Source organism: Syngnathus typhle, linkage group LG11 (genome assembly GCF_033458585.1).
Source record: "Syngnathus typhle isolate RoL2023-S1 ecotype Sweden linkage group LG11, RoL_Styp_1.0, whole genome shotgun sequence".
Lineage (NCBI taxonomy): Eukaryota > Metazoa > Chordata > Actinopteri > Syngnathiformes > Syngnathidae > Syngnathus > Syngnathus typhle.
The window spans coordinates 5,487,852-5,502,418 of record NC_083748.1 but is presented as its reverse complement, the minus strand read 5'-3'; the positions used below and the strand labels follow the sequence as shown (position 1 = coordinate 5,502,418).

Here is a 14,567-nt window from a genome sequence, read left to right as displayed (position 1 = left end):
TTATTTTTCCTCTCTCACCCCCCTCTCTCGCGCTCTAGCTCATTCCCCCCTTATGACGCCCCCCACTACTGCAGCACGGGCCTCTGGCTGGCTGTGTGACATTTGCTGAGCAGCTGCGGGTCAAAGTTGACAGGCAGGCAGACAACGAGGTGGAGGTAGCCGTCAAGAAGGTAAAAAGGCTGAAGGACCGCGGAGGTAGGGAAAGGTGTGCCCAACTGGCGGGGCGGAAGGAGGGGCCACGCAGCCAGCCGCCATTCGCACTGGAAATAGTCCTCTTATCTGTCAAAGTGCAAGCAAGCAACGTTTACATGCATGTTAAGGCAGCGCTTCTCCAACTTTTTAGACCAAGTGAAACCTGTTTTTCATTCATAATATTATCCATCCATATTCCGAACCGTTACGAGCGGATAAAAGTTGTGATACCGTGGAACAAATCACGCACAAAGTTGATAAAGTTGTACTGTTATACAATAACCTCAACGTAATGTATTTTTTTAGGGATTCAAACTAGGGTTAGAGTTTCAAATTAAGGTTTCAAACTAGAATTGGGGTTTTTGAAGTAGGGTTTCTAACAAGGGTTTGGGTTTTAAAATAAGGTTTCAAACTCGTGCTAGGGTGTCAAGGTATAGGGCTTCAAACTGAGGTTGGTTTTTCAATCTAGGGATCGGGTTTTGAAGTAGGGTTTCAAATTTGGGGTTTCAAAATGAGATTAGGGTTTCAAACTAGGGATTCAATGTAGAGTTAGGGTTCTGAAGATACGTAAGTTTCCAGATACGTACATGCACAGTGTTAAAGAATTCTAAGGTGAAGAAAAAAACAGGTGAACTAATCAATGGTGAACTATCTTGATGATTTTACTCATCTTTGCTATCTGGGTGGCGTAAACCGGAAGCACCAGGAGTTGAAATTTAATGGCCTGAGTGTTCGTCTTTGTTAACATGCTAGCTTGGGAGTAAATCGGTGACAGTTGAGATAAGGCTGCCCTACCCATTTAAGACATAATATCGTTTGAGAACCGCCTGACGCGTACAAAACTGCTGCGCTCGTAACATCAAGACTGCAAAAGATCAATAACACAAGCGAGAGGTAAGCGAATTCGTTCTGCTTTAAACTTTGCCTGTTACAAAATGAACCTTGACTTACATCACTGAATATTTACGGAAGAAGTGAATGCATTTTATGCAACGCAATTAGTTTGCCGATTATGGAGCAGCGCTTTGATTCGATTAATTTAGCATTTGTGTGGTGAATTACGTTCGGCTGGACTGGACAATGCACAGGTGCAATACCTGTCAGGTGCATCAGCGTTATGCATGCTGATCATAAAATTGTGAAAGTTAAAAATGCGTGAGGTCAGACATACACCGTATTGTTTATTTTCATTTTTAGTCTTATAGATGACGGAATGCACTACGGCTTGCATTATTTCGTGTCTTGTTATGCAAAGTATATATATTTTTAAATTGAGTTACTGACTAAGCGTTTACCTGTAACGTCTTTGGAACATTATTGTTTGGAGTTACCTAACAATTATAGTTAATGCAATAAAGAGTTACGTCACCATTGTGTCATAGGATTTGAAAAGAAATCCAGGGCAGTTTTCTTAGATTGTACCACAGAGTACTTTATTCACTTCAACACTTCTTGTCCACAAAATGGGATAAGGGTACTTGGATTGGAAATCAATATAATTATTTTCATATGTATACATTTTTTTTTTTTAGAATGTGGCTGCCCATGATTGGATTGACCGCCCTGCCACACCTCGGAGGGCTCTATGGCGGTTACATCACACGCAACCAGGTGAAGACCTGGTACCCCACCCTGCAGAAACCATCATGGCGGCCCCCGAATGCAGCGTTCCCTGTGGTGTGGACCTGTCTCTACACAGGAATGGGGTGAGGATCACTCACACGCAACTCTATACAGCGGAACCGCCAATTTCAACCACAGAAAAGGAGTCACTCAAAATCGCTTATTAGAAGCAACATTGCTGGGCGCTGGTTGAAATGAAGTCCACTGAGATGGAACCAGTGCCTTGCTGCCTTCGATCTCGGCTCTGGCCTGTGTGCGAGGAGTTGTTATACAAGAACAGTGGTTGTTTTATCGTTTTAACTGGAATCCTGCCCCACAGGTATGGCTCCTATCTGGTTTGGAAAGAACTTGGAGGTTTTACTGATGACGCGGTCGTCCCCCTGGGACTTTACGGAGTGCAGCTGGCACTCAACTGGGCCTGGACGCCCATCTTCTTTGGCGCACACAAGCTCAAATTGGTAAGCTTAAGACCCGTGTGATTTGTATTATTATTGACTAACCATGTATGACCGATGTCAGGCCTTCATGGAGATCGTGCTTCTAACCGGGACTGTCGGCGCCACCATGTGGTCCTGGTACCCCATCAGCCGGCCAGCCACTTTGCTCCTGGCGCCCTACCTGGCCTGGTTGTGTCTGGCTACCTCCCTCAGCTATCGCATATGGAGAGACAACCCTGAGAAAAAAGAAGAGTAGAAGAAAAGGCAGGAGACAGCCTTGAGCAAACCGCTGCAGCATTTTCTGTGTGGATCACACTGTTAAGGGGCCTTAAAAATGATCATGTTCTATGAAATTCATTATATTGCACTAAGCTTTTTTTCTGAGCCTAAATTGATTGGCTTGTTGATGACATGGTCAGAAAGATACGATTGCTTCATTATTATTATTTTTTACCAGCAGCCTTTTTACAGTTCTTTCATAACTACATGCCTCTGTTCAAATGCAATTTTTTTATTTAAATAATGTGATTGATAGCCTGTGCAAGTCAATCAGAAACAATTTTGGTAGAGGAAGTGATTAACATATTGTGGTTACACAAGAGTGCATACCTTGTTACAACTGGGATGTAGCCATGTTCAAAATTGAACATTCACATTCAAACAATAAACACCGCATGTATGATGTTATTTTGGTGATTAAAAGTGTTTGCATCAAAACATAACTTCAAGTTCAATTGTGGTTTAATTGGTCCATGATAAGATTTCCTGACACGTGGGGAAATGTGTGCTGTTTCTTTCAATTGTTTTGTAACAAAATCATATTTTGACTTCAAATGTAAGTAAAACATAACCTTGAGCAAATATAGCAATAATCTTTATTTCCATACATATAAACAAAATAAGTGCATAAAAGGTTATTTTTCAGGAGCTTTCTCTGGAATGTCTTCTGGTGACTTGGAGGAAAACCTCTCTGTTAATGTTTTCCAGAAACTCTTTTTTTCATCATCTGATTCCTGCCCACTACCTGGATGATTTAAAAAAAAAAAAAAAAAAAAGTTAACAGGAGCACCTTGAGTGAGAAAGCAATGACAACTCATGTTTCCTTACCTGACAACATTAATTTACACTCCTCTGCTGTGACTCCAGTGAAGCTTGTGTCTTTCACACGAGGAAACTGAGAGCAAACAAATAAACGAAGACTTTGAATATTTGTCTATTAGTTGCCAACCTCTCAGGTGCAAACTTGACACTAACTTTAAAGTACACAAGATGTGAAAAATTATTTTTTTAACTTGATATTTACTTACGCGCTGTTTGTATGTGTTTGCATTAATTCTTGCCAGACTTTCATAAATCTGATCACACTTCTCTGTGTCTGAGATCTGGAAACAAACAAAGACACAGGAAGCCACAATTTATCTGCAGGAAACAAAATATACTTTTCTGTTTAAAGGGAACCAAAAAATTTTCAGACAGTAAAGGAGCAATTTTACAAAAGTAAAAATACCTGATAAATAAAATTCTTGTTCTGTTTATACAGACTGTCATGTGTAACTATCAATATTAAGAATGTGAATTGGAGTATTTATTTAATAATTTGACCCGAATAATTTCAGAAATATTTTCATTTTTACACGTACTAATATAAAAAATGAATATATACCAACAATATCGTAAAATCGGTGTTTACCCTTAAAAGAATCAGGGGAAAAAAAACAATATAATTGGCGTACACACTAAATTACTTTGTTAATGGTTTTTCCTGCAATAGTCAATTAAAAAAATAGGGGATGCAAATATAATTCATGAGAGGCAAATATTAAATTCAGTAAGGACAACCATACAATTAATAAAGTAAATGGATTACATATGTTGTAGGCTATATTGCAACCGAATTAATAAACTTGTGAATAAACCACAACAATTAATTGAATGTAAGAGCCAGCAAGGTCGACTAAGCCGCGCAATGTTCCCAAGTTAGCTTAGCTTCATGATATGTAGCAGCTGAGCTGTGCCGCCGGTGTTGCCCTACCCGTGTGTTTTCGCCCTCGCGGAACGCGGCTGCCACTCGCTGCCGGAGAAACGTTCCCAAATCTCGACCTTTCTTGCGCTCGTCGCGTGGCCATTCTTCGCACAACTTGAGAAAGCGACGATAACGAGTGGCGGACATCGTCACGGGTATACGCAATTGAATAACGACGCGATACAAAACTACGAGCCTCGTCGCTCGCCGTAGTGAGCTAGTGATTGCGCTACTTCCGCCTTGGTCAGCCTCGTTGTTAAGCTAGTCTCACCGGGTGCAACATGAGCGGAGTACCGGGCAAGAAGAGCTCGTCCGGCTCGTCAAGCGCGACAGATTGGATCAGTTTGGCTTGTAAATTTGCAACAGACAGAAATGATTTCAGGAGGTGAGTGAAAGTAGTGTGAAGCGATTTTAAAACCATGTGTCTGTCTGTCTGTTAGCCGTTTCTTCTTAGCATTAGCATCAAGTCATTAGATGTTTGTCCTTGCCATCTACTGAACCGCTTATCCTCCCTCACAAGGGTCGCTGTAGCATCTGATTTTGGGTAGGAAAACAAAAGGAAAATAAAATAACGACTAATTACTCTGTGCTTTGCACATTTTACATATATTTCAAGCTTTTTGCAAGAAGTGACTTCAACTCTCCAGTTGTTACTAATTTCTGCACAGGCTAAGACAAAGCCTCTGCAAAAGATGACATTTTGAGTGATTTGGTGCGATAACTTTTAATTTATGTTTTCAGGAATCTTCTGGTCAACTTGGGGTTGTTTGTGGCCGGTGTTTGGATTGCCAGAAATCTCTCCGATTTTGATTTGATGGCTCCTCAGCCTGCAACGTAACAATGCCTCATCCTGTACATGGTGAGATTGCGCTTGTACTCAATTTACTGTTAGGTAATAGATATTTTGTAATGCCGTTTTATCGTTTTTAGGTCTTTGACTACAAAAGAAGAATCAAGCGATGTAAAGAAAAATGTTTTGTTAATCTTAGTTTGAAATATATCTTCTCTTTAGTAATTCATTTTTCTTTTCAATTTTTTAAATTATTTTTTTCATTGTCTACAGGCTTGAGAATATTGGCTAGATTTGAAACTATGGCAACTGTGCAGAATCTGTAACATTTAAATTGCATGTAATTAGTCAAGCTATGCACACTCGAGAGCTCTTTCTTGCTGCCGCTCGTAAATATTTGTCCACGAGAAGGAAATCTTTTTCCATCCCTCAAAGTCTGGATGTGGCTGCTCAGCTTTTGGCCGTTGATTTGGCTTTGAAACCTGCTCTGCTGTATGATGCAAACAGCGCCAGCGGAGAGCAAGTGCATCACTATTTGCGCTCGTGTCAATCGTCCCAGCTCGTGTCGGACTCCCTTATCACCTTGGACTTGAATGGTAACAGCCTCATTGTTAACCCGGTTGCAACCCGGTCCAATCTCGAGAAGGTGCTTCGCAACGGTGGCCCGGCTGTGATCGACGTCAGCCACTCATTAGAGAAGCCCGCCATCATAGAGTCAGTCAGAGCTGGGCTGAAGAACATCGCACAAGATCTCCTTTTTTGTCTCAGAGGGTTTGATGCAGGAAAGGATGTTGACAAAAGTATTTCTGTGGCACATGGTTCAGATGAGTGGAACCTGAGCGCTGTCTTCGGACTGTTACTGGGTTACCCTGCCATCTACTGGTTTGAGCAGAGTGAGAGCTTTGAAAACTGCCTCTCTATGACCCCCTTGACAGTGACCAAGGCAACTGCAACATGGGCGGCAGATGCAACCAGCCATAAAAGTTGCCTGTACTCATTTAGCATCCCGGCCATCCTACAAAATGAGTCACTATCCAGTCTGGAGGAGTGGAAGCTTGGCCTTCAAGAGAGATTCCAAGAGCAAAATATCCTAAAAGAACTCAATGTCTGTCAGTCTGCAGTCACTCTACCATCAGTCTGTTTGTAACTCAACATCATGTTTTATTCATGACTCCATTAAACTGTTTAAAATGAATAAAAACAGCTTCTTTTACTTATTACAGCAGGACTACATGGTGGTACAAAAACAAACCGTAAAAGTAGTTTTTGAAATATTCATGAAGCCCCTGGGTTGATTCGTCAGATCAAGTGTCACTTTGCATCTCAGCAATCCGGGTAGCAGAATTGAGGTAGTTTTTCTCTTTGAATCTCCGAATTTTACCACATACCGTCAGAGAGGTTGAATGCTTGACAGCACTTCACCACAGCGACCTCTCACTTTCAGCTGGGCCAAATGGTCTGCCCTCGTCGGTCCAATATTCACGATGGCGACCGGTATATTTCTATCGCTGGCTGCCAGTAAAAATCTGTATCCCGAGTAGACCTGTGGAAAATCACATAAGCACATTCATGCATAAAATTGTTTGTACCACTCCTCATAGTGCTCACAGAAATACAAAAGTAATAATAAATAAAAGGAAAAACAACCAATGGAAGTCAGACATTGTTTTAGAATTGGGGTTCAATAGAATAATTAAATAGGCCTGAACAAAAATGACGATATTCCTAGAAAAGACTGAAAATATTTTTGTCAAGAGTGCCACTTACCTGCAGCGATGTCCCGATGACGAGCACTGCATCCGATTCCGCTAATTTGTTGTGCACAAACTGCACTGTGTCTTTATTCACTGAGTCACCGAAGAAGGTAACCTCAGGCTTCAGTGTTCCTCCACAGACCTCACAGGAGGGAACCCTGAAATTGAGAGCCAGCTCGTCTTCCAGGAACACGTCCCCATCTGGAGCCACGGCCCCGGCCTGAGCCCTCCAGTCTGGGTTGAGCTCCACAAAACGCCTCTGGAGCTCCTCCCTCGCTGAAATACTGCCACAGCCTAAACACATCACTCTGAGGATAGAAATGATTTGAAATCACTTTTGCTGATTTTTTTCATGGTTCTATTTAATTCGATGAATCAATTATTTAATTAACCAGCATTATGATTTTTGGTCACCTGTGAGCACATCCATGGAGCTCAGTGAGTTTTTTTTGTCCTGCCTTTGAATGGAGCGCATCAACATTCTGGGTCACCAGCCAGTGGAGCTTTCCCTGTACCTCCCAATGCTGCAGGGCCCTGTGAGCTGCGTTGGGCTGATGCGAGGAGAACTGTGGCCACCCCAGAAAGTTCCTTGCCCAGTAACGCTGACGGGACTTGGCGCTACGGACAAACTCAACATGCTGCATGGGACGCCTGTCAGTGCGGGCGTAGAGGCCCACACCTTCCGAGCGGTAATCTGGAATGCCCGACTCTGTGGAGAGACCAGCGCCGCTGATGGCAAAGAGCCTTGTGGCCCGGGAGACAAAATCCTGGAGCAGCTGCAGGGACTGCGTGTCTATGGAGCTGCAATCAGGGACGAAGAACCCAGCAGGAGCTGAGGATGCCCTCCTGGACGATGTCATGTGCAGTGTTGTGACTCTGCATGTCAATCTCATCTGCATCAGAGTGGGCATATAAAAAATTGTCGTTCAATTGGTTCAATATTTATACAGTAAGCCCAAGTACTTACGATATATAATGCACCTTTGTTCATCTATCTCGGCCAAAACTGCAACCAAATATTTTGTTTGAAATAATTGTTGTCTTTAGTGGAACGTACATTAATGAAATGAGGTAGCACAATGTTATATAATTCAAGCGTATTATTTAATAGTAATAATTTACATAGCTAGTCGTACTATTTTTTATAGCTTGAATGATACTGTACATCCAAGTTATCTTGTCACACGTACACTTAAGTAAACACAACATGTACAGAAAAATAAATAGCTGAAAAACAAACCATGCACTAAATAAGTAGACGCAACAAACTACATTACCTTACGACAGCAGTGTGAGTTGTTATGACTCAAAAGAAGCGTGTTTGTGCCTTGTTATATGACTTGTCAAACACCTTATGCAAAATATAAACCCGGAACCATTATCGACTGACATTGAGAGCAACCGGAAGTCAATTGAAGAGCCAACGCACATATTCGCACAATGTCTTCTGGGACATGTAGTCATATAGGCGAACGTATACAAAAATGCAATCTAAATTAGATGTTATATATATTAGATGACGTAATTACAAAATTTTAGAAAAAAAACACATTGAATAAAATGTTTTACATTACAGTGTAATCGAACATATGCAAGTAGAGTTCATATAAAAATCTGCTGATATTTTTTCAGGATATTATTTTTTAAAAAGATCCATTTCAACAGATGACACACATAAGACGGATGCAAAAGTGCTTTTATTCACTGTTGGAAAAAAACATGATATTTTTAGATACAATGCCTGAGACTCCATCACGGTGACCCCAACACATAAAAATATAAATTAACCTAATAGTACATTTACATCTGTATTTGTCGATAAAGCGAAGCAAATCCTGAGCAGTCGAGGACAGCTTGTAAATGTTGGAGTCTTTCTGCATGAAAACGCATTGTCAGCCTTCGTGTTCCCAGCTCACAGGACAATTTCTCAATGCGCTCCTCCAGCTGTCAACACGCAAACCATTAACTGAGAGGGCTGTTTTTGTCAGCAATAACCAACAACTCTTACTTACCTCCTTTACTTGTTGACAAACTGCCATCTTTTCTATTTCCTCATCTTTTCCACTGCTCTGCAGCCAACTCTGCAACACGTCTTTCACTTTCTGCCAGAGCCTGAGCAGACAAAAAGCCTGGAGTAAACAACGGAGCAGAAGAAAACTCAAGTGAGATAAACGCTGTTCTTGCTCACCGAAGCTGCTTCCTGTCCTGCTGGAAGCTTCTCATGTCCTGCTGGATGCTCATTAGCTCCCTCATCAGCGTTGAAGTTGGATCATTTGCCGAATCTCCGCACGGTTCTCCCGACTGTATGTCTTGAAAGAGGCAACAAGATATATTTTTAGATAATTCCTCTAAACCAGACAGTAAAATGTAGATGTACCTGATGATGTTGGTGAAATATTTTCCAAACTGGCTACCGCTGTTGGGCTGAGGATGTTGGCTTGTCTCATCTTGGACACAAACAACAACTAGAGGATGGATGACTCGGTGGTGAATTCATGCATCAAAGTCCAAGTGATGAATATTACCTTGTTTTCTGTGTTCATGAAAGCAGCAGGAGGCAATAGCAGCTCACAGGGTGTCTCAGACGTGTCCAGGATGGAAGCTGGGGGTTTCTGGTAGGACACGTGACACACGTATCCACTTGGACGCGATGAAGATAACGATGCAACATTTGATGAAGGCGCAAACAATTCCTCGCAGCGACGAGGCTGGCGGCGCACTAATGGACGGATTCTAGGCGAGGGGAGGGGGGGGATGATGTAATAAATTAGTAAAAAAAACAATCATAAACCTCTTCAGGCTTGCTATGTACTCACAGCTCACTATCATCTACGTCATTCTCCCTTGAGTCGGATGGGCAATCGAGTTTCGAATCAGGATAATGGAAGGTCACAGGCTTTTTGAACGACACGAACAAAGCCCGCTGCTTCCACTTCATAGCACAGCACTTCACCACCCTTTGTAGATGGAGACTTTGCTAAAGAAAAAAAAAAAAAAAAGAAACAGATCTATTGAAGGAGGCACATTAATTTGAGGAAAGCCAACTTGAACATCAACGCACCGGTTCTTCATCTCGCTGCATTTCAGTCTCTGTCAGGCTCCTGATGTCATCTATGTACGTCACAGCCGCACTTGTTGACTCATCGTCGTCCACCTGAGCGACCTCCGTCTTCTTTTTGCGCTGTGTTTGCACCCACAGCCTCCATGCATGGAACATCTGCAGTAAATTTTCCCAAAAAACATTTTAGGACAAATCAAGCTGTCATTGCTGAGTTTCAAAGCAAGAAGAGAAGAATCAGGCAGGTGGTACCTTGGCTTGAAGAGTGAGTGCCCAATGCCAGAGTGCCTGTTCCGTCTGCTCGGACAACTTGACTTTGAACTCAAACTGTTGGCGTGAAGGATCAATCGTAAAAACACACATCGGACACATGCTTGCATAATCTAATTTGTGCACCGTATTCAAAATGTTGCCTAACGAACAGCGACAACATTTTTCACTATATGTGTAAAATTAATCCGCAACTGTTATTAGAGTTTGAAAAACAAACCTTCCGCCTCCAGAGTACAAAGTAGGTCTCGTACATCTTCAGTTTCCGCAACAAGATTCCTTGTTGTTTCATGACCTGTGTCATCATCACCGTATTGTCAAGCAGCAATTTCACAGCACAGGATTGGATTGTTTATTCAATCGACTACGAAACAGCGAAAAATACCTACCTTATATTTGAGGCGTGTATGCTGATGCTTTTTCCACGCTCTCAGCACTTTAGTCAGCAGTTTGGAGTCGTAATGCTTCCGGGCTTTTTCCGTGTCGATTTGCTCCCTGTGTAACAGCTCGGCTAATGATAAAACAAAAACATAAAAAAAAAAGGGATTCTTTCAATGTTTGTGCGCATTATTCTTGCCTTGATTCAAAGAACTTTGAGCCCTGTTGTAAGATGTTTTGTTCTGATGGGTGTCAGACATCGCGCACTTGGTTTCCACCGCCTCCGCTTTCTTCCTGCGCTGTTCTCTGACCCACAACCTCCACCCGAAGAGCACCTGCGGAAGGTTCCAAAAGAACGCATGAAGACACCCGAGTAGAGTGAAAGAAGCCATGAAGTGCGTAGGTGAAACCTTGGCTTGAAGAGTAAGGGCCCAATGCCAGAGCGCTCGTTCAGTCAGATCAGACATTTTGAGCCTGACGAGCATAGAAGCAAAAAAGAACACGCAAAACCTAAATAACTATTAAATGGACAAAACATGACCCCACACTGCCTCGGGTAACAGAGGTCATCCGGTGTATTTACATCCCACTTTCTCCTCACCTGGCCTGTAAGCCAGCACTGGTATCTTCCCGCTGTGCCAATAAAGTGGGAGGAAGCTCGCAATCTTCTGACGTCTGCTCCTTTTGCTTATCTTCTCCTTTCTTCTGCTGCTCTGTCCGTTCTTTCCATCGGGCCCAGGCTCTCTGCACGCAGCTTTGCTCTTCGTGAAGAATGGCCTGAGGAAAACATCAGTCGATATGAGCAGCAATAACTCTCAGTAATTGTCGGCCGTGTAGAGTGGTTTATTCAAAAGGGAGACAACATACTAGTCGCAGCATCAGCATCTCATCCTTGTGTTGTTCTGTCCTTGCCCGCCAGGTGCACAACACCCATGTGCACAGGCGCTGCCTAAAGCCAAAAGAGAAGGAGGCAAATAACTTTCGTGCTACCGCCAGGATGAGACTGCAGCTAGTGAAGAAAGACCAATTGTTCTAACTTATTATGGACATCTGCCTTGTGTTGCTTGTCATTCTTCACACTTCTCAGCAGAGCATATTCACACCAGGAGCCGAAATAATGAGCCAACCAGCGCTCTGCAAACCAAACATCGGCTCGCCACTCCAACTCCTGTACGACAAGATAGAAACATCCGATAAAGTGCGTTGCAGTGCTGACTACTCGACCGCTCCTGGAAAAAGACTCGCAGCATCTCTCCAACATCCAGCGCCTTATGACTCCAAAGAGTAGTATAGAAAATAGGTGGCTTTAAATAAGAATGTTCAACATTAAACACCTGCATGCGGCTTTGCTGTACAAGTTTCCGCCTCCAGTGGTCAAAAGAGTGACTCATCAAGTACATCCTATAGAGGGAAGGGGGGGGGGGGGTGAAGGAGCAGCCGTAAGTGAAACTAGGGCACGTTTACATCAAATACAACAAAAAAAGAGACATTAAAAGCACCTGTAGTTTGTGTCCGCCATGTCTATCAGGGCTTGGAGGGATTTGTCTTCAGCCTCCTCCAGTCGGTCTTTCCACAGTCTCCAGTGCTTCTTTATGACCTATGGAAAAGAAAAAAAAATTCAAACATGAGATGTATTTAATTAAATGATTCTCAGCCATGATGCTAGCACAAAAGTGTGCAGTGAGAGATCATCAGATATGATTATGGTAACTTGAACATTTTTGACACAAGAGTTAATAATTCATTCATATGTCCTTATTAATAATTCCTTAATGTATCATTATTGTGTCAAGGTCTCAATAACTTACTGTCTGGTGATGATGTTGGACTGCCGTATTTTTGATCAGCTGTTTAGCTTTATTCTGGGAGACATTTTGCGAAAGCCCCTGAAGTACGACGCACTGAGAGAAGAACACAGAGACATTTAATGACTTGATTCCAATGGCCTGACTCTCCGGATCTAACCTGCAGATGACGGTGGTAGTGCTGACTTGCTATCTGGCCTCTGTTTGCTTTTTGCCTGTGCCGCGTTACATCTGCTGAGGAGCTCAAGAAAGAATCGAATAGAAACATTGGAGCTGGTATGAAAGCAAATGCTCATAGAGGATACACGTCCTCCAGTGTAGCAAGGCTCTGCGCCGTGATGCCCGACACGCCAGCTGCCCGCTGGCTTCCAAATGCTCTTCTTTCCTCTGTTTGCGATGCCACTCGCTCCTCCACACTCCCCAGCTCATTTTCATCAGGTGAAGACGGGCAAAGCGCTGGGCGTCGGCTGAATGACCAAGTGAGTGAAAGATGAGCGGCAAATACTGTGACGAAAAACTCCACAAGATGTCGTCATGATCACCTTTTAAGGATTTCTTGCGCTCACTACAAGAGACGTAACTTTGCCACTCTAACAAAGATTTCTTTTTCACTCTATTGCTGAAATGAAGGGACGCTTTGGATTCTTTTTCTATCTGCGAACAAACAGTAGAGTGCAGATGAGAAAATAATTTTACAAAAGATATGCATGTTACCACACAAAAGGGGGATCTTATGATTTGTTTTCCTTTTACAATGAATCTGCAAGGACATCTTTAAATCTCTTCTAACTTACTGCCCCTTGCGTCGAGTCTTGGTCCTCCATAGGTGGAATGTTTTGTTGCTGTCGAAACCTCGCCTGCCACAAATGCCAAGCTGACCTAGATGAAAAGTACAATTTGTTTTTGAAAATGAAACCGCACAGAACAGTGCATCTGTAGGTTATCTTTGACATACTGCAAACTTGTGCGCCTGTGTTGCTCTTGAGCTAATTGAAGTGCTTTGATTTTCTGTTGATGCGTTTGGCAGTAAAACTTCCACTTGTCCCACATCTGCCGCATCCGCCGCCTGTCAACTGGTGAACACCAACACAACATTTGGTTAAAATGCTCCAAAGTCAAAGAGTCCTTCCATGAACTTCATGTGTCAAATACCGAATGCTTGAGCTTTTTGGATTTTGTCTTTCTTGTCCACTTGGAGTGACATAAATGTTTGCCATCTTCGGAATGTCATGTAGAGCAGGTAATACCTTGAAGGCAGACCCGACATTACAATTTCAGTTTGATGAATAACTTTTAAGTGAATGTCCGAGGAACCCACCTGTAATGACACTTGGCACGTACTGAAAGACTCCACCCCCTCCCAAATGTCCACCACTCCTCTTTCCATGCCTCAAATGTTTTTCCCAGCAACACGCTGTCATAATGACATCTGTACATTTAAAGACAAAAGAGTGCAGAAGTTACATGATTCAAAAATGTCCGGAATTTGTTGCTAATGACGCAGATCTTAAATTGATATAATTGGTACTTGGCTTTATGAGGAAGGATTCGACCAAAGGTGTTCTGCCGCCATGTTTTTAGGAATTTTCTTGCCAGGTTTCTGCAAAGATGAAAGTCGTTAGACTGACCAAGTACAGTGAGGGAAACAAAAACAAATCCCACCTTATTCTCAGCTCGTCAGTTCTTCCACATTTGTCCCAACTGTAATCAGTTCTTTTTGGAATATAACTGTTTGGAATTGGACTGACTTTGGTATCAATACTGAATGTGACGCTGTGTAATTTTCGCTTTGGTAATCGGTATTGCTTCTCCATTGTTGCCAAAAGTGTAGTCCACACGGCTGTAAATCCAGAGTAAGGCGTTTGAAAGAATGAAATACACCATAGACTATAGTATTTTTATTATTAGAATTCATTGGCCATTGTATCGGAAAAATGTTCGTTCGCCTGCTTGCTCGTAGCGTTTTGTTGACTACCGCGCGTTTGTTTTTCCGCGTCACGTGATATCTAACGAAGGCCCAGGGTTAGTTTAAGTTAAATCATAGTCAGCGCTGATGTTTACAGTTTCGACTCTTGTGAGCAATAGCGAAACGCCAAGCGGGGTCGCCGGTGAGTCAAGCTTACAAATCGAGCACACTCTAAAGCTATGACTGGCTGTCCCAATGCCTTTTCAAATATCAAAGGTGTGCATAAATTGTGGCAACAGCCTTACAAAATATTTTTTGCTTTTTCTACCCA

The 14,567-nt window shown here is 42.6% G+C and overlaps 6 protein-coding genes across 10 annotated transcripts; 3 read left to right on the top strand and 3 right to left on the bottom strand.

Moving 5' to 3' along the window:
• Positions 1-59: 59 nt before the first annotated feature.
• tspo (translocator protein) lies at positions 60-2,974 on the top strand. 2 transcript variants are annotated; one of them, XM_061292044.1, is made up of 4 exons: positions 60-170; positions 1,725-1,898; positions 2,135-2,273; positions 2,335-2,974. In XM_061292044.1, exons 2-4 carry the CDS (start codon positions 1,726-1,728, stop codon positions 2,506-2,508), a joined length of 486 nt encoding a protein of 161 aa, XP_061148028.1. In that variant the 5' UTR covers positions 60-170; position 1,725; the 3' UTR covers positions 2,509-2,974. The 2 variants fall into 2 exon arrangements, with proteins under 2 accessions (XP_061148028.1, XP_061148027.1); XM_061292043.1 differs by lacking the exon at positions 60-170 and adding an exon at positions 904-1,086.
• LOC133162676 (ubiquinol-cytochrome-c reductase complex assembly factor 2) lies at positions 2,696-4,422 on the bottom strand. The gene is made up of 4 exons (XM_061292045.1): positions 4,285-4,422; positions 3,560-3,634; positions 3,360-3,426; positions 2,696-3,276 (listed from the first exon to the last, which is right to left on the bottom strand). Exons 1-4 carry the CDS (start codon positions 4,420-4,422, stop codon positions 3,167-3,169), a joined length of 390 nt encoding a protein of 129 aa, XP_061148029.1. The 3' UTR covers positions 2,696-3,166.
• A 134-nt stretch (positions 4,423-4,556) lies between these two features.
• tomm6 (translocase of outer mitochondrial membrane 6 homolog (yeast)) lies at positions 4,557-6,142 on the top strand. Of its 2 annotated transcripts, none has more exons than XM_061292047.1 (3): positions 4,557-4,660; positions 5,017-5,134; positions 6,001-6,142. In XM_061292047.1, exons 1-2 carry the CDS (start codon positions 4,557-4,559, stop codon positions 5,111-5,113), a joined length of 201 nt encoding a protein of 66 aa, XP_061148031.1. In that variant the 3' UTR covers positions 5,114-5,134; positions 6,001-6,142. The 2 variants fall into 2 exon arrangements, with proteins under 2 accessions (XP_061148031.1, XP_061148030.1); XM_061292046.1 differs by lacking the exon at positions 6,001-6,142 and adding an exon at positions 5,206-5,294.
• Positions 5,419-6,266, top strand: lg11h1orf74 (linkage group 11 C1orf74 homolog). The gene has a single exon (XM_061292036.1). It carries the CDS (start codon positions 5,421-5,423, stop codon positions 6,210-6,212), a length of 792 nt encoding a protein of 263 aa, XP_061148020.1. The 5' UTR covers positions 5,419-5,420; the 3' UTR covers positions 6,213-6,266.
• sirt4 (sirtuin 4) lies at positions 5,837-8,234 on the bottom strand. 2 transcript variants are annotated; one of them, XM_061292031.1, is made up of 5 exons: positions 8,097-8,218; positions 7,787-7,825; positions 7,234-7,712; positions 6,833-7,127; positions 5,837-6,608 (listed from the first exon to the last, which is right to left on the bottom strand). In XM_061292031.1, the coding sequence occupies exons 2-5, from the start codon at positions 7,808-7,810 to the stop codon at positions 6,456-6,458; spliced, it is 951 nt and encodes a 316-aa protein (XP_061148015.1). In that variant the 5' UTR covers positions 7,811-7,825; positions 8,097-8,218; the 3' UTR covers positions 5,837-6,455. The 2 variants fall into 2 exon arrangements, with proteins under 2 accessions (XP_061148015.1, XP_061148016.1); XM_061292032.1 differs by lacking the exon at positions 7,787-7,825 and having other exon boundaries at positions 8,097-8,234.
• A 264-nt stretch (positions 8,235-8,498) lies between these two features.
• Positions 8,499-14,423, bottom strand: sfi1 (SFI1 centrin binding protein). Of its 2 annotated transcripts, none has more exons than XM_061291360.1 (27): positions 13,993-14,423; positions 13,859-13,930; positions 13,649-13,759; positions 13,483-13,577; positions 13,286-13,403; positions 13,125-13,209; positions 12,873-12,984; positions 12,636-12,797; positions 12,491-12,561; positions 12,334-12,426; positions 12,025-12,122; positions 11,860-11,926; positions 11,563-11,693; positions 11,393-11,474; positions 11,127-11,302; positions 10,936-10,999; positions 10,725-10,860; positions 10,537-10,658; positions 10,368-10,442; positions 10,130-10,204; positions 9,881-10,036; positions 9,636-9,796; positions 9,345-9,552; positions 9,197-9,284; positions 9,008-9,128; positions 8,832-8,931; positions 8,499-8,763 (listed from the first exon to the last, which is right to left on the bottom strand). In XM_061291360.1, exons 1-27 carry the CDS (start codon positions 14,142-14,144, stop codon positions 8,620-8,622), a joined length of 3,075 nt encoding a protein of 1,024 aa, XP_061147344.1. In that variant the 5' UTR covers positions 14,145-14,423; the 3' UTR covers positions 8,499-8,619. The 2 variants fall into 2 exon arrangements, with proteins under 2 accessions (XP_061147344.1, XP_061147345.1); XM_061291361.1 differs by having other exon boundaries at positions 9,197-9,266; positions 13,993-14,422.
• Positions 14,424-14,567: the final 144 nt, after the last annotated feature.

Excerpts from the sequence above, each read along its gene's own strand:
- sfi1 (XM_061291360.1), bottom strand. The coding sequence starts at position 14,144 with ATGGAGAAGCAATACCGATTACCAAAGCGAAAATTACACAGCGTCACA. Across the intron at positions 12,562-12,635 it reads CTTGCTACACTGGAGGACGT|ATGTAACGCGGCACAGGCAA; the intron begins GTATCCTCTATG and ends GCTCCTCAGCAG. Across the intron at positions 11,303-11,392 it reads AGATGCTGATGCTGCGACTA|GCCATTCTTCACGAAGAGCA; the intron begins GTATGTTGTCTC and ends TGTTTTCCTCAG.
- lg11h1orf74 (XM_061292036.1), top strand. The coding sequence starts at position 5,421 with ATGCACACTCGAGAGCTCTTTCTTGCTGCCGCTCGTAAATATTTGTCC.
- sirt4 (XM_061292031.1), bottom strand. The coding sequence starts at position 7,810 with ATGAACAAAGGTGCATTATATATC. Across the intron at positions 7,713-7,786 it reads ACAAAGGTGCATTATATATC|ATGAGATTGACATGCAGAGT; the intron begins GTAAGTACTTGG and ends ACTCTGATGCAG. Across the intron at positions 7,128-7,233 it reads CTCCATGGATGTGCTCACAG|AGTGATGTGTTTAGGCTGTG; the intron begins GTGACCAAAAAT and ends TTCTATCCTCAG.
- tomm6 (XM_061292047.1), top strand. The coding sequence starts at position 4,557 with ATGAGCGGAGTACCGGGCAAGAAGAGCTCGTCCGGCTCGTCAAGCGCG. Across the intron at positions 4,661-5,016 it reads GACAGAAATGATTTCAGGAG|GAATCTTCTGGTCAACTTGG; the intron begins GTGAGTGAAAGT and ends TTATGTTTTCAG.
- LOC133162676 (XM_061292045.1), bottom strand. The coding sequence starts at position 4,422 with ATGTCCGCCACTCGTTATCGTCGCTTTCTCAAGTTGTGCGAAGAATGG. Across the intron at positions 3,635-4,284 it reads GCGAGGGCGAAAACACACGG|ATCTCAGACACAGAGAAGTG; the intron begins GTAGGGCAACAC and ends GTTTGTTTCCAG. Across the intron at positions 3,277-3,359 it reads GTGTAAATTAATGTTGTCAG|GTAGTGGGCAGGAATCAGAT; the intron begins GTAAGGAAACAT and ends TAAATCATCCAG.
- tspo (XM_061292044.1), top strand. The coding sequence starts at position 1,726 with ATGTGGCTGCCCATGATTGGATTGACCGCCCTGCCACACCTCGGAGGG. Across the intron at positions 1,899-2,134 it reads TGTCTCTACACAGGAATGGG|GTATGGCTCCTATCTGGTTT; the intron begins GTGAGGATCACT and ends CCTGCCCCACAG. Across the intron at positions 2,274-2,334 it reads GCGCACACAAGCTCAAATTG|GCCTTCATGGAGATCGTGCT; the intron begins GTAAGCTTAAGA and ends GACCGATGTCAG.